The sequence below is a fragment of the Prunus avium genome, chromosome 1, assembly GCF_965620075.1.
Source record: "Prunus avium chromosome 1, drPruAviu1.hap1.1, whole genome shotgun sequence".
NCBI classification, from domain to species: Eukaryota; Viridiplantae; Streptophyta; class Magnoliopsida; order Rosales; family Rosaceae; genus Prunus; species Prunus avium.
In genome coordinates this window covers 46425029-46436799 of record NC_142284.1, presented here as the reverse complement: position 1 = coordinate 46436799, position 11771 = coordinate 46425029, and the positions used below count along the sequence as shown (strand labels likewise).

The following is an 11771-nucleotide window of genomic DNA, read 5'->3' as shown; positions in this document are numbered from 1 at the left end:
ACAAGTTCTTCGTGGGATCGACCCCGTACTTACATAATCTATACTTCATTAGATTCGTACACTTGCGGGTATTTTTAATTGGTTGTTTGCACATTAATTTGTGTCCTTTTAGGAATGCAACAGGTATACAAGTACGGGTGCATTTCTGCTCACCACTTTAACCATAGATGTACTCTCACCACCATTCTCAATGCTTGACACGTGTCCATAGACATAACTATAGTTAACTTTTGCTTTGTATTTATGGAATCATGATTACATCTATGGACACGTGTCAAGCATTGATGATGGTGGTGAGGGTACACCTATGGTTAAAGTAGTGAGCAAAAATACTCCTATACAAGTACAACTTGGTCTTCAAATACTCGTGGGCCCAAACCAAAATTACATAATTAGAGTTTGTAAAGTTCAAAACACCTCAGGCCTCTTACGATCCGATACGGAAAAAGAAGTAATTTTAACCACTACATCAAAACCGTTACAAGAGTTGAAAAGAATTTCTTGCAATATTGTCAAATTACAGGTAATATGGAATCTCCACCGGTCTTTCTACTCTGTAACTTATCCGGCCATGAGGAAAGATGATGTCCGCTCCTCTTGCAACTCTTTCGGGTGTCTTTATCATTCTCGTCTCGTCACAATAGCCACATGGAACATTGAAGTACTCATTTTGGTCTTGAAATACTTCCCTTGGCCATACTGAGACTATCATACATTTATACAATAGCCTTGCAGGTTATATCAGAAGTCCAAAGTTCCACATTGTTTGCTTTCGATGCTTTTGGTTCCATTAGTTTTCTTTGTATCCTTCTTATCATCGTTATTAAGTCCACGAGTCCGTCCAATTCCCAGCTTTGGCAAACCCCTATTCAGCCCCTCAAGCAAAACACAGGCCTTACACCATTTCTGCACAATAAAACAACAAATGTTCAGATTGCCTAATCAAATTATTACTACACACCAATAACTGTAATTCCAGAACTTTGGGACGATTATGATATCTTGCTTAGCCAGCCAGCTCTACCCAGATAACGAAAGTAGATTGAGAGTCTAACATTAACCAGATATTGCAATCAGATGCCATGTTTACCAAGGTGAAACTAGTAACAAACTTACCTGGCTTGAAATGTAACCACACCGTTCACATGTCCCCTGCTCTGGCATTTTTGTAGAAGTGGAAATTCTGAAGTTCTCTCCTGATTTGATGATGTCAAGAATGGCTCTAGGTCTTCAGTAGAAAGAAGTGGAGTAAATTGTCAAAAAAGTATGGAATGTGCATACAGAAGTCTGATATGATTAAATTTTGTGAAAACTACAATGCCAACAAGTGAAACATTGCCTAAACGGACTCACAACAAGCTAACCCACCTGATTCTTTCCAAATCCTTGATGAACTCGCGAGCAAAACCACGATAAGCATTGGGTGAATAAATGCCTGCAATTTTGACAACAATGGCTTATGAGATCTAACCCTAAAAGCACGAAAACATAGAATATAGTGGCAAGGGTTGTTGGGAGGAGTGAAAATAACAGAGCAAGAGTTGAGCGAAATTATCTGAAGGAGCTTAGAGTTAAACTAAATTACATTCGGTGGAGAAGTAGTCCAGCCTCTTGAAATATGCATACGTGCAAATCTAGTTAAGGCTTCACAACTAATTCCAACTCATTATTAAGATGAACAACAGTGATCAAAGAAAGAAATCAGTATTGAGTATTTCAGCAGTAAGGATATATAACAATCTCTTTCTCATAAGTGTATTTAAAAGGTTTGCATCTTGGAATTGGCCCATCTTCACCAGTGACAATTGAAGTGCATCTACTCAATCTACAAAATAAAACCAGCAATTCAGCTCACCACATAAACCAGCTGAGGAAAAAATAATAAAGAACAACCTCAATAAGTACCTTGCAATGTCACCTCGTAATATGTTCAACAGAACTGTTTCGGCAATATCATCTGCATTATGTCCAGTAGCGAGCTTGTCTACCTTCAACAATGCAGCACCGCGATCGAGGGCCTTAGAGATAAAAAGTTAAATACATTAAGTTGAATAATTCCATATAATCTCTCACAACCAATAAACGTTGTCCATGCCTTGCATGCTTAATGACACAGAAAGCTAATCTATGCTAGAATTTATAAATTATAAGATGTTATGGGAAACAAGGTTGTGTGAATAGGTTTAGACGCTTTAATTGCTTGTTCATAACTAAATAATAAGCAGCACAAGTTTCTGTGGAGTAACCAGACAGCTTTGATGTTGTCAAAACATAGGAATGCTGAAGTCATGTCTAAATACATGCATACAAGATTTCTGAAAAAATACACAAGCAGTCAATTTCCAATAAAAGCAAATACCTGACGACGAAAAACACCACAGAAGGTGCAATTATTCTTGAGACCAATCATCTTAACTATTTCATCCATGGTCCACCCATACAAATCCTTGTACGAGACTATTTTTAGCGGCAACCCATACTGAAAGTAGAAATTTTGAATTAACGGAAACAAAGAAAAAAAAACACAAGCATTTCATATGACCAGCAACTCAGAATCGATATTCACTTCACCTGGATTTCATTTCTTTTGACGGTCTCAAGAGAATCATCCCTGTAGCCAGTAATGCCCTCATCCACTGACAACAGGAAGAGATCCAGGCCGTAATTGTGCCGCCTATTCAATTCCGATAACACATAAGCAAGGACAGTGGAATCTGACAGTATTAAATAACATAAAAAGCAATTATCAGAAGAAAAGCTGAGGTCCACATAACTTTTACAATCTAATATGGCATTAACTAGTATTACAAGCATAGCTTGGTTAGTTTACCTTTCCCACCAGAGGCGCCAAGGGCAATGCGCTCACCAGGCTTAAATAACTGGTTTTCGACAATTACCTGATGGATCTCCTCCTCAAATACCTCATAGAAACACTCCCTGCAAATCTTCATAAACAATCATCGATTTCAATTTTGTTTTCTAAAAGAAAAAAAAAAAACTCAGGCGGTTCTGTTCTAGGGTTTTATAATAAACGCGTACCACAAAATACAGTTGACGAGTTTATGTATCTCGTCTCAGCTTCTTGGCAAACAAACAGAAGGTAGTTTAAATAGGTTTCCATGATCGGAGTAGGCAAAATTACCTGCTCTAGGGTTTTGGGCCTCTTCAGGACAGCTTTTTTCTGATGACAGAGGCAGCACAGGCGAGCCCCAGCCTTCTTGGCCTTGCCGTCGGCTGACTCCTCCATTCAACGTCACTGCACTTGGTGGAAAGCTCAGGAGCTGCGAACGAGAGATAATCACAAACAAGAGTTCTCACTTTTTTCGGAAATTCACAACGGTCCTCTCAGAAATTGTTTACGACTCGATAGTCAATAGTTAATACTAGTGTATATGGAACTTCTGCAGAATATTTTTCTGCGCGCCTCCTTTTTCTCACTTCCAAGTTGATTTTATTTTTTTCGTTTCGAAAACACTCATTCGATTCTGTATGTTTTCATAAAGGCCTTGGCCTTCCAATAACCCAAAAAGGAAATAAAAAGGCCCTACGCCTCCCAAATGGATCGGATTTTGATCCGATAATCCGTTATGTAATTCGATTTTTTTTTTTTTGGGGTAAATTTTGTAATCCAAATTTTAGGATTCATTTATACGCCGAATTTGATGTTGTTATAATCTGATTTCAGCGTTTGAGTGTAGCGCCATGGATATAAATGTAGGAAAGTGGCTGAGCTTCATTAGCTTATATTCTTGAGCGTTTTTGTCCAAAAATATGATAACAAAAAACTGAATCATTAGACATTTATAAGAGGCATTACCAAAAAATAAAACGATAATATAAAAGAGAGCTTCTTATATATCTTTTTGTTGAACTGAGTAGTCGAACATTACTGAAAAACTGTAAGTTAATCTGATGATGTGTTTGTTTACAATAAAAATCAATTAAAAATTTATAAAACTGGTTCACACAACAACGAACCAGATGGTACTATATCCAAAGCAAATCAAATCCCCAATCCTAATTTGTACATCAGATTCTCAACAATCTGTAAAACAAATTTCAAGTGACAGCTTGTAAAAACATGAGCAAACCCACACTACTTCCACATGCCGACCAACAATGGGAATCCATATTCCATAGCAACACACACCCGCAAAGCAATAATACTAGCACTTGTCCTGCCCCGAATTACCCTCAAGACGTCTACGTATGTCCCTTTGTAATATCTCAACGTATTCCTGCACAAGTGGAAAAGAGAATTATCAAAATATGGTAAGGATAGCATCTTCTGAAGAAGAGACACATGTCAAAGCATAGAACACATACTCTGGAGAGACCATCGTCCCCGCACAACTCATCCACAAGTTCTTGTGGACCACTTCCTCTGCCAGACAGCTCAACTGCATTTTCAACTACAGCGTGAAAAACATCTCCTGGTGCATTCAGGTTCCCAATCCTCTGAACCACTTCTTGCAGGTTAATCTATAGAGCATGAAACGGAGAAAAAAAAAATTACAATTCACGGCTTAAGTCAGAAAAAAAAGAAATCAACATCTTACACATATCAATTGAGTTAGGTTCGAATAATCTTGGTTTTGCATCAGATATACGGTAAAAGTAATAGTTCCACAAACAGACAACACATACATAAGTTATTCTCCAGATACAAACTATACCAAGCAACCACTCCAAAATCGACTTTAATTCCCAAGATAGAAGCAGATAATGTTACGAGTGAAACTTAACATGTGCATGTGAAGTAAAACACCACATTAATGGCAAAAAATGAAGAAGACAATGTATCTATTAAAAAAAAGGTGAAATTTAATTAAAATCAGTATGAAACCTAGTATATGCTGATTCACTATAACTCTTAGTCTAGGCATTAAATTCCCTCTCAAGCTAAGTAAGTGGTCCATGCAGGATTTGACCAGCAGCACATAACAACTAATATCTGCAATCTAGAAACGAGCTTTAGATGAATATACAAGTTATGAAGTCCATACAAACCTCAGGATTTGGGACATTATCATCTCTGCTGAGACTTCTCTCATTGTATGGTGGATGAGATTCAGGTTCCAAAACAGGGTTTGGTTGGCCGACCCCAGCCCCAAGGGCTCGAGATACAATGGGCATCATTTGTTGGAACATCCTGGACATGTCAATCCCGCCACCTTGGCCTCCTCCAAGTCCTGCAAACATGTTTCCAATATCTTGGCTGTCAACCTGTTCAGCAATCTGATTGACAGCATTCCTCATCTGTGGACTCTGTGTAAAGTTCTGCAACATATTCCTCAATGCATCAGGAGAACCCGCTCCAGTTTGCTCTGAAACACCTGCCAACAAACCATTCAGGGCAGGACTACGCAAAACCTGAGACATCATGCTTCCCATATCAACTTGGTCAACAGAACCTTGCGCTCCCAATGTTCTACCATCTCTGACCTGCCCAATAGCAGGGGCTGTTTGTCTTGCAGGCGCATCACCTGTGTTCATCCTATTAACAGCAGAACCACGAGATGCAAGAGACTGCAAAACTTGCTGACCACCTGTTACTTGCTGATTCTGATTGATGGGAGCATTAGTCATTCCGCCATCACCATTCTTGGGTTTTTGCTGCCTGCCTTGTCTCTGATTGGATCAATGATACAGTCTCAGTCTCAATAAGAATCTAAGTGTAAGTTGATTGCAGATTAAATTTTTTAATTATTTATTTTTGTTTTGTTAGGTGGGAGCCTAAAAACAGACAAACCAGTAGAATCTACACCCTAAATGCTTACCTAAGCACTACATCCCACATAATATGGCCTAGTATTTCTACTTTAATGAGCTGCTGAAATAACAGTCCCAGTAGCCAACTTACCAAGACCAGCAGTAAATGCATAATGGAATAATTGTGGACTATGGGACACAAATTTTATTCAAGCTCATTTCTTGCTTAAAGCTATAAAACGGATGCACAAATATCATACCTTACGGTCCAAAATTCCAAGTCCTAATCCAAGTGGAACAGCTTTTGTACCCTCAGTCATATCATGCTTCTCACTGGATTGTGGACCACTTTCTTTCTCATCTTTTCTCACCAAGTAATTTTGTCCACTTGAAGAGCTTAGAGGACCTCCGGCTGGGAATCTTGAATCATCTTTCAAGGTAGGAACACTTCCCGAATCCTGACAATTACTAACTTTGTCAGATTAAGGTTGGGGATTGGGTTACATCAATGAAAGAATCAACAAAACAAGCATAAAAAGGGGGACTCCAACAATGCACGAAAAATAATACCTTCTGACCTCCACCTTCAGATGCGCAACCAGGTAGTGGCACACTAGATTGCCCAGCTACATCAACAAATGCAGTACTGGGCCGTTCACTTGTTGCATCATTACGCGATTCAAAGCCAACAGATGAACTCTGAACATTGGGTACCTCTTGACCTGATTACAGAAAAAAAAACAAAAACAAAAAAACAAAAAAAGAAGCTTAGGAGAACTAGAGTGACACTATGTATCCACCAGAATCCAAAGCACATACGGAAAGGTACCTGATTGAACTGTGTCTTCTCCTTGCATATTGCCAACAAAATTTCTAATATGTGAATTAAGTTCAGAAACAATGGAGGAAAGTGAGGAGTCGGAAGGCAGCTGAGAAGCAGAAAGACCTGGTTGTGACACACCAGTTTGGGATGTTGGCATAGTGGCAGCAATTACATTTCTCACTGGCAGCCCCCGTGCACCTGAATCTCTAGAACCAGACCCATTACGATGTTCTCTCGGCATACCCTCCCCATTACTTCCCCTAGCACCAACTGCAGAAACAATTGGCGCAAGTGAGGTACCTGATGATAAAAGCGTTACATTGCTACATAAAAGGTACATAGGCCAAGTCAATGATGAATTTTGCTTACCAGCATGTATATGAATGTTTACGTTCCTTGGAGCACTTCCAACACCAACAGGACCAAAAGTCATAGGATTTGATTGAGGTACAGAACCACCAAACATTGTGCTTGTTTGAAGAGGAAAAGGCTGCAAATAACACACAATTCACCAGGCTCAGTTGACATCTAAACCAGCTCAATCATTTAAAACAAAATTACCTAAAGCTCAACGAAGGGCTATACCAACAAGCAGTAGAAAATGCCTTGTTACAATGACTAGAGTTATTGAACTAATGGCTATTACTTTTAACTTCTCCACTACATTATATCAGGGTTACTTCCCAATACTTTTCTTTTTCACTGGATTCATTCAGTTATAACATGTCTTGCTTAATCCATATGTGATATCATGTAAAGAGAATGAATACATTATATACACATCAACGAACCTGGACCATTATGGGATTAGGCCCTGATGGGGAAATATAAACTGCTGGCCCAGCATTCACAACAGCTTCTCCCTGTAGATTTTTCGGCCACAATAATTGTAAACAACTATACTCGATTATTCACATATTTACACCAAACATATTGAGATACAATAAGAACATACAGGAGACTGTCCCATACGAAGTGTCCAAATTGTCCGGCCAAGCTCAAGAAAAAGAGCACCTAAATGTTGCATTGCAAGCCCTACTTGCATAAATTCTGTCTGAATTTGGCCCCTCACAGAGGGATCTGAAGATGCTCCTTCTTGCTCCAAGCGTCCTGCAATGCGCTACAAAGTTGCAGCAAATTACAAATTAAACACACAATCAGTTAACATGTACCGAAGGATGAAAAGGTCCATCAATCACATTTTAACATATATCTTTATCAGGATAGAGCTTTCAATTTAATAGGGGAGTACATGGGCATTTGGAATTACATAAATAAGTTTTAAAACTTTTGAATGAAAAATGTTTGGTATGTGATATGACCAAAGCACTTTCTTTACCTTTAATCTTTTTGTTACAAGGTGCTTACACCTAATTTTATCGAAATATGTCGTCATTCTATCCAATGGAATTGACATTGAATTGGATTGGATTCCAATCCTAGGTTGGATTGAATTTGATTCAAAAATCTACAAACTGATCAAGATTGGATAGTTCTTGTATTTAGGGATCCAATCCAAATCAGAAACTACCAAACTGGACGCTGTTCGGACCATTGAATTGGATCTTGAACACTGAAACCCATACCAGGGATTAGCTCTAGAGTGTAAATTAAAGGACGTATTCCCTGTAACTTCTAGGCATTTGGCGCCACTGTTATTGAACTACCTTCAAGCCCTAAACCCTTCTTCTAACAAATGAGAAAGTAAATAACTTTTCAGAGTATTAGACTAACAAATAATTCAAGGTAACAAAATGATGACAAGGACAATTCCTGCTGTGTGTATATGTATCACGACCATAAACAATGAAATCAACCAGGAAAAGCAAACTTAAAAGACTTCCAAGGAAAATTACAGATAGTGCAGAAACAGCATGACTGCTGAGAAGTCGCTCTGCATGACGAAGAACAATGCCCAATGCTTCAGGTGTAGGCATCCCCTGTGCATTGGAAGGTAAATTCACCCTCGGCACGTCTCCTGTGTTTGTTGCAGATAAATTTGGCTGGTAACCTACATAAATCAGGAAAGTTAGCATATGCCGTCATTTCTTACAGAATAATAACAGAATGCTTATGCTTTATCACCATTTTGTGTCAATGCCTGCTCCATTCTGTTCATAAACTCAGAGAGCGTATTCAAAGAGTCTGGAATTGGCTGAACAGGAAACAAAAGACAATAAGAGGTCATATACATGTCACCAACTGAAATATGACCAAGACATCATAATAATACCATATTCAACGAAGGAATTGGAAATGCTGCAGCTGCAGGACTTTGCACAGCTTGAGGAAAAGTTTGGAATGGTTGAGCAGGAAATGCCTGTCCAGACTGTGCTTGATTTCCTCCTCGGTTCGGACCAATAACATTATGCAACCCTTCTGAGTCATTTCCGTGAGGAGACTGGCCAGAATTGTTTGACTGCAGGAAAACCAACATAACTGCATTAATGCTATTGCTGTCCATATGATAATTTATACCATCCTCCTAAGGAACCAAATTACCTTACCCCTTTAACACTTGCTACATTTTCTTCAGTTTTTCAAGATTACAACAGTTTCCAAAAAAAACTAATAAAAAATAATATAGCTTAAGTTGCAGATGCTAAAAATAGTACTTAATCAATTTATTTTATACGGACCACAAGTGAGAATTTACAAACAATTTTCATAGATATATTAGACACATCTGGTTGTAATTTGAAGGAACACACATTGCTCACCGAAGTAGTGGACTGTAAGTTGCCTGTAACATTAGTTGTAGCCTGGGTGCCGACTCCAATAGAATTCAAAACTGCACCAATAACCTACTAAGAAAGAACATAGCATAATGAGCTTCTAGAAGTACCACTTTAAGAAACCTTTCCCGGCCCATTTATAAATATAAAGCCCATTACTTCCACAAAACAAGAAGCAAAATACGAACCCGACTAAGGTCAGGAACAATGCCTTCACCTTGGTCTCCAACATTAAATGTCCCAAGGACTACGCTGTGTGATATCTGTCCAATGCGACCACGAGGAACACCACTAGCCTCATTTCCTGCCAAATTACATCAAGAAGCTTAGGTAATCTCTTAGGAGGACTCTGAACCTGAAATTGCAGTACCAACATTTCCCAAATACGAAATACTCTATTACCATTATTCACATGTGGGTCGCCAGAACTTGTCCCAGATGAAGGTTGTGACTGGGATGGTTGCCTTATAACTAAGTGCAATGTATGCCCATTTTCCAAATCTGGAAGAGGTTAAGGAATTATATGCTGAAACTGATAAATAAATGGGTAAGATGTGCGGACAAACCATATTACAGGACAACAAGGATCTATCATGAATGCATTAGAGTTAGGACTTGGGCGGTCCCAAAAGGTTTAGTAATAGAGCTCAACTCAAGTGGTGGGATAAACAATGATTAATGTAATACCTAAAAGAGTTTGATAACAAAAAGATTTAAAAAATGTCATACAGGAGGCTTCGTATGTCAACTTATGTATTGTGATCACAATACATTAACCAACCTCAAAGCTATAACTGATGTTAGGCACTATGTATATATGTATGCATGTATTTACATATATCAAAGTTGTTGCAATGTCATAATCTCAGTGTTCTTTTCAACAACAAAATCTCTGTGTTAATTCTATATACATCAAAAGCGAAATGGTAGGATACGATACTCAGAGAGAGGATGATCATCCTTTAGCACCTTTCCCCTGAAAATCAGCCGCTGCTGACCAACTGGAACACCTATTTGATTAGCTATTTTTTCCTTGAACAATGAAACTGGCATCTGAAATAAAATTTGTATATGAATATCAGAAATATAGAAGAAACAAGCCTGAAGAGATCATATTCTTGATGTACAAACATGTAGTTCCTAGAAACTGGTTAACAAACTGAATATGGAAGAACAACAAAACTATAACCCATATAAGTAAGCACTATACAAGACATCACCAAATACATAAACAGTGATCAAAATATTAAAGTTAAAACAAGAAAAATTGAAATGCGAGAGGAAGACATGAGCTCACATTTTTCTCCACTTGAAAACTATATATCTGTGAGTCTAAAGTCTTAATATTGATCTCAACAGTTGAATCAGAACTTTCCCCGGCAACGTTGCCAGAACTAGAGCCTTCACTGGAGTGCTGATTTGCCATGCTAGCTGAAATGGTTTAGAAAGTAACCTCAGTTTCCAATTTTAGTAGCTACCTGTAGAAGCAATGGAACACCATTTTCTTTTTTAACTTCAAAGATAAAACTTCCTGATAGTACAAAATGTGCAGAAACAACACGGAATTTGACAAGCATAGACCAAATTCAGAAACGTTTATAGATGGGCATATAACATCCCAAATGGCAGGCCATACGTAGTGCAAAATTCATGACTGCAACCAGAAGGGAAACGCTACAGAGAGAGGGGGGGAAGGTAGAAATTGTCTGATCCAAAACGAAATAGAATCCTGATGCTATTGCTATCTTAAGCTGAATCTGAAGTTTCAAAGAATATAGGGAAATGACAGATGACAGAGCAACGCCAAGTATCTAGGGTTTTGCAGTCAAACCCTATAAGACTCATATTGATTTGGGATTGCATTGGACCCTTCAAATGCCGGATTCAAGATAATTGTGTTTAACGTTGGCATGCACCCCAATATCAGGGGCTATATATATATCGTGCTGAGACATAGAAATTCCAAGATTTTGTTTTTAAAAAGCTGATCTTCGAAAAGCAAATCTACATACCAGAGAGTCCTTTCAACCCCTACGGCGATCGCAAGCCCAACCTCGGAAAGTCCGATTCCGGTTTCGCTGTCTCTGCAAGCCCTTAATTATAAACTGTGGAGGACGATGACTACGATACGTAGGAGAGAAAAGAGTCTGCAAATTTTCAAAGCCCTAAAATGTAAACTTCGGGAAATTTCGGGAACCTTCGGGTCCTGTAAAACGAAAGTTGTACTACCTAGCTACTACCTATTGGCATCTAATTTGTTTTTGCTTTTCATTTAGTTATTATTAGAATGGCTTAAAAAAAAACAAATATTCTTTTTAAGTTAAATTTAGGAAATGGCATTCACTGGTAATTTAAATTTAGGAAGCCTAAAACATTCAACTTAATTTCAAAACAAAAACTTTCGATTAAAATTTAGTAATTCTTTTTTTGTCATAATATAGGAATTTCTGAAATATTATAAAATAGTTTAAGCAATGAGCGCAGGTTGAGTTGAGGGTAGA

At 38.2% G+C, this 11771-nt stretch overlaps 2 protein-coding genes across 8 annotated transcripts; both read right to left on the bottom strand.

Annotated features, from left to right (window-relative positions):
- Window positions 1-368: 368 nt before the first annotated feature.
- On the bottom strand, window positions 369-3521 carry LOC110746648 (cytoplasmic tRNA 2-thiolation protein 1). The gene is made up of 10 exons (XM_021946882.2): window positions 3143-3521; window positions 2831-2945; window positions 2572-2714; window positions 2360-2479; window positions 1906-2018; window positions 1733-1825; window positions 1586-1626; window positions 1369-1435; window positions 1117-1228; window positions 369-906 (listed from the first exon to the last, which is right to left on the bottom strand). Exons 1-10 carry the CDS (start codon window positions 3245-3247, stop codon window positions 742-744), a joined length of 1074 nt encoding a protein of 357 aa, XP_021802574.1. The 5' UTR covers window positions 3248-3521; the 3' UTR covers window positions 369-741.
- Window positions 3522-3835: 314 nt separating this feature from the next.
- On the bottom strand, window positions 3836-11518 carry LOC110746645 (Ubiquitin-like superfamily protein). Of its 7 annotated transcripts, none has more exons than XM_021946872.2 (18): window positions 11283-11518; window positions 10568-10748; window positions 10206-10323; window positions 9673-9771; window positions 9459-9574; window positions 9247-9339; window positions 8769-8954; window positions 8621-8690; window positions 8392-8546; window positions 7491-7655; window positions 7327-7398; window positions 6905-7025; window positions 6542-6835; window positions 6283-6434; window positions 5973-6170; window positions 5011-5631; window positions 4327-4482; window positions 3836-4238 (listed from the first exon to the last, which is right to left on the bottom strand). In XM_021946872.2, the coding sequence occupies exons 2-18, from the start codon at window positions 10694-10696 to the stop codon at window positions 4167-4169; spliced, it is 2817 nt and encodes a 938-aa protein (XP_021802564.1). In that variant the 5' UTR covers window positions 10697-10748; window positions 11283-11518; the 3' UTR covers window positions 3836-4166. The 7 variants fall into 7 exon arrangements, with proteins under 7 accessions (XP_021802564.1, XP_021802568.1, XP_021802565.1 ...); XM_021946876.2 differs by having other exon boundaries at window positions 6542-6805; XM_021946873.2 differs by having other exon boundaries at window positions 10568-10701.
- Window positions 11519-11771: the final 253 nt, after the last annotated feature.

Bases quoted from the DNA above. Each gene is read 5' to 3' on its own strand.
- LOC110746645 (XM_021946872.2), bottom strand. From the start codon at position 10,696: ATGGCAAATCAGCACTCCAGTGAAGGCTCTAGTTCTGGCAACGTTGCC. The intron at 9,575-9,672 runs GTAATAGAGTAT...GTAATTTGGCAG, and splicing joins CGACCCACATGTGAATAATG to GAAATGAGGCTAGTGGTGTT. The intron at 9,340-9,458 runs GTTCGTATTTTG...CTTTCTTAGTAG, and splicing joins TTGTTCCTGACCTTAGTCGG to GTTATTGGTGCAGTTTTGAA.
- LOC110746648 (XM_021946882.2), bottom strand. From the start codon at position 3,247: ATGGAGGAGTCAGCCGACGGCAAGGCCAAGAAGGCTGGGGCTCGCCTG. The intron at 1,826-1,905 runs GTACTTATTGAG...TTTATTTTGTAG, and splicing joins TTACGAGGTGACATTGCAAG to ATTGAGTAGATGCACTTCAA. The intron at 1,229-1,368 runs GTGGGTTAGCTT...TTTCTACTGAAG, and splicing joins AAGGATTTGGAAAGAATCAG to ACCTAGAGCCATTCTTGACA.